The 4,195-nt window shown below is 37.7% G+C and overlaps 1 protein-coding gene across 1 annotated transcript; it reads right to left on the bottom strand.

The window, feature by feature from the left end:
* Positions 1-242: 242 nt before the first annotated feature.
* On the bottom strand, positions 243-3,546 carry LOC115719565 (protein SOSEKI 5). Its single transcript, XM_030648661.2, has 4 exons — positions 2,881-3,546; positions 2,715-2,784; positions 1,735-2,610; positions 243-921 (listed from the first exon to the last, which is right to left on the bottom strand). Exons 1-4 carry the CDS (start codon positions 3,104-3,106, stop codon positions 738-740), a joined length of 1,356 nt encoding a protein of 451 aa, XP_030504521.2. The 5' UTR covers positions 3,107-3,546; the 3' UTR covers positions 243-737.
* Positions 3,547-4,195: the final 649 nt, after the last annotated feature.

Raw genomic sequence — 4,195 nt, forward strand, 5'->3', positions numbered from 1 at the left:
TTTAGAAAACAATAAGTAAATGTGGTTAGTTTTCTATAATACCGTATTTTGAACATAAATTAAATTATAAATAGATAACTGAAAACTTCCCTTTTAATTATTTGTCCATTTAACACAAATTGCTACACTCTTGGTGGAACCAAAATACCTCACCCATCTCCTATCTCTAGATCATGCTGGCTCTGCCCAAGTAACTCACGTGCGTGCTTAGGAAACGATGAAGCAGAAAGCGGGAATGATACTACCTAGGAACATTATTCTATATTTTCCATGTTAATTTCACAAGTCAAAATTACATATAGTCAAAAAGGTTTGTAAGCTACACTAGGAGTTAGTACCGAAGCACCAGAAATTAAGGAGAAGAAAAAGAAAAATATAATTCAACACCCCCCACAAACACCAAGGCACCAAAAGTAGTTACTCGAAAGACTTCTAACTTACAAAACTCGAAGCTAAAATGTACAATCAGTCAAACAATGAAGTGAGCTTTATAATAAGATTCTTAAGCTAAAACGCGGCCACATTCTTGTTGGTTCCCTCTTAATTTACGTGCCCCTTCTAATGCCGTGACTCTTGATTCACCACTACCGCGTAGATTTGCCACAAGTAATTTTCTCGTTTTCATTCACCTTTTTCGATTTACCATATATTAAAAACTAAACTTCCTTTTTCCCTTTTTCCTACGTTTTTGATCAGCTTCAATTTACAACATCTCCATATCTTACAGTGCATTTCATTTATGGACGAAACTCAAATCTTTTGCTGCCTCGTTCGCTACTATTATTACTGCCATTGTCACAAGAGGTACTAGTGGTGATGCTGGCGGTCTCTTTTTTGGTTGCCAATGTCCTTGATTTCCTCGGTATGCATTTGGCTCGAACTCCTCCAACTTCTTCTTCGGCCAATTCCAACCTCGAACTCCTGTAATACGATACTCTTTTAGAATTGTTTTTACTATAAAACTATAATTCAGATCGATAAAAGTAAGTCAACTCGTTCAAATTAAAATTTAAGGCATACTATACACGAGTCTCTCGAGCAACATGAAAAAGAAATATTCAATTCTATACTTTTGGCTAAAAGACCCCACCAGCTGCCCCAACCGATAAATATTTAATCATCATCTGCTAGGTAAAGAGATTTTCTAGACTTAAATTCCCAGCTGGGAGATCTTTAACTTCAGGGTCCCACACATTATTAATACAGAATAAGGTCAGCTATTCAAATCAATATGATCATTATAACTACGGTTGCAAAAAGCTGCTTCAGCTACGTACCGCAGTACAGTGTAAAAATATTACTATGTTTGTGCTACAAAGTAAATAAAGCCAGCTGGCTTTGGTGTGATACGCACGAATCTTGCAAATAAATTCAATTAAATTGTGCCTCTATCACAATTATTATCAAAACCAAAACGACAAAAATGAAAAGGCAACAGGGCAAAGAACCATACCCTGTTCTACTTGTATGAAATTTCAATGTACTACTTTACTCTGATCTTAAAGGCTCATAAGGAGCCTTTTATCAATTTTTTCCAACATTGCTTTATTTCTTTATTCTTGTCATAAACAGCTTCCGTGTTCCAATATAAGGGTACAAAAAGTATGGCCACATTAATTAAGGTAGAAAAGACAATAATTAAGTCTACTAATAAGGGCAATACATTTCGTTGAGTTTAGTTATTTGACATTTATGTCACAAAATATTTGAGCAAACGAATTAATTTAAACTTACCGATCTGCATTGTACGAAGTAGACCTTTGTAAAGCAGGAACCTCTACTTTCTTTGTCTCCACAAGGCTGCCGCTAAAATATTCCTTCTCTTCCAATTTGACCCTAGAAAAATTAGACTGTTCCGAACGAGTCCCCACTGGATTCCCTGAACCGCGTGGCAGCCTAGCCTTGTATTGACCAATCAACGACATCCCATGATCCTTCACCAAAGTGGGACCACAGTCCTTGAACGAGACCGAACCGCACGATAGCAACTGCATTAGAACCGACGAGGCCTTAGCTTTTCCACCCCCACAATTCTCGGACGTCCGGTTCGGGCAACCATCCTCCTCGTTCACTCCGTTACTGCCGAGTATCAGCCGTCCATCAGCTTTCAACAGAGACTCCAGCGTTTCGGGACTCGAATCGGACGGCGGAGGTGAAATCTCCTCCCTGCTCAGCTCCGTGCTTTGACTTTCGTACATTTGGCGTTGACCTTTCTCCTCCGGTTCAACCGCCGTCTCGTCCTCTTCCCTAATCGCTTGTCGCCGCCGACGTCTCTTGTCGTCGGTCTGAGTAGACGCGTCTGCGGCGGCTTTACCGATAGACTCGCCGATGGACTCGGCCTTGTAAACTTTATACTCGTGGAGGTCAATCGCGCTCCACGACTGGTTTCTCCGACGTACAACCACCGGAAAATCAGAATCTCCGCTGGAATTTTGAGTTGCCGGCGGAGGCCGGAGAGACCGAGAAGAAGCTGATTCGAGAACTTTAGGATCGTAGGCTGCCGGGTCGAGAAGAAGCTCTGAGCCTTTGAGAACGTATTCATGGCCGTGTGCAGGGTATATGAGATCGTTCTCTGATAAATCGTGCCACACGAATCCATTTCTGTAACTCCTGAAAATTTCAAACCCAAAACGTAAAATAAATCAATCTTAAAAATAATCAAATAATTAGTGTGTATGGAAAAAGAAAAAAACAAGTGGAGAACGAAAACACACCGTTTAGAAGACCAGGAGTACAAGGTGGCCATGCCTTTGCCTCGGAGATCATTTAAGCGGTTGATAACGTCTGAAACAATAAAAAAACACATGAGAAATTCTACATAGAAGATTTTCTGTTTGGTTCCCGTGATAAAGAATGAAAAGAAAAAAAAATATATATTACCTCTGAGGAAGAGTCCTTCAGGTGAAGAAAGAATGACCTCCATGAAATGAGGGTGCTCCAGCTGACCATTTCTAGCCAAATAGTAAACAACTGGTACTTTTTTCTCTGTATTAGGTTTGAGCTTTGGTTCAGTCCAAACCATATTCCGCTCGGGACTGGTTGCTCTGTTTTTCCATCTCTTCTGATTTTGGAGCTGTATAGTTTGTCCTCTGGCATTGACCGCCATTTCTGCTTAGAACAAAGACGTGTAAGATTTAGATATAGACTCTGAGAGAGAGAGAGAGAGAGAGAGAGAGAGAGAGAGAGAGAGAGAGATGAGACTCAAAGAATTATTTTTGGGGTTTAGAGAGGTGAAAAATGTAATATTGGTAGCCGAGAAAAAACTGCTGGAAAGTGACTTTACCAGGGGCATAGAAGAGAAAGAAAGAGACAAAAGAAAGAAATGAAAGGAAAATCGAACACCAAAAAAGAGTCTTTATTGGAGGTTTGGAGGGAATTTTATATAAAAGAATTAAACAAGTGACAGTGAAAGACTACAGTGTGAATTGAGAGACTATTCGTATTATTAAGTAAGAAGGGACAGACTCATATATTTAAAATTTGAGGGATGCTTCAGACAACAGCTACCCAACAAACCATGCCTGTTTAAGATTTCAGTACTCTTCTTCTCACTATTATTTTTCTGAATGTTTTTTGTTTTTATTCAATTATTTCTTAATTTAATATAATTTGTTACGAGTAACAGTATTCTACTAATTGCTAAACAAACCTCCTACCTACTGATATCTTACATTTTAAAAATTATAATTAAAGATTTTGTGTTTTTGGTCACAATTGATTAAAAACGATTAATCATCACATCATCTGTTGTAACATATATATGAAACATTAAAAGAATGAAAATGTCCCTAGTTTCACTTTATTTGGGAAAACTTATTTATGAGTGTATATATTGTAGATATGAGCAATTAGATTTGTTTTTTCGCAGCAACTATTTCAAGATCTTCTTTTATGACTTTGTGATGTTTGCTTTAAAGAGTATTATCTCACGTTTCCTTACTTTTTAATAAATAATTAGCAATTTTATTCTTTAAACTTTCGACAATAATATCGACTAGAAAAATAGCTAATTTACTCAAAGTCAAATAATCACTGATTAATCATCACTAAGGAATTAAAAACAAAAATTAAATAAGAGCACACAACAATTATAGAGGTTCGGCCCCCTTGTATGTGCGTAATAACCTACTCCCCTTTTAGTTGTATAGATTGTAAGATAATATCGTACAGATCACTAAGGAAGACAAAGTGAATT

Source organism: Cannabis sativa, chromosome 2, assembly GCF_029168945.1.
Source record: "Cannabis sativa cultivar Pink pepper isolate KNU-18-1 chromosome 2, ASM2916894v1, whole genome shotgun sequence".
NCBI classification, from domain to species: Eukaryota; Viridiplantae; Streptophyta; class Magnoliopsida; order Rosales; family Cannabaceae; genus Cannabis; species Cannabis sativa.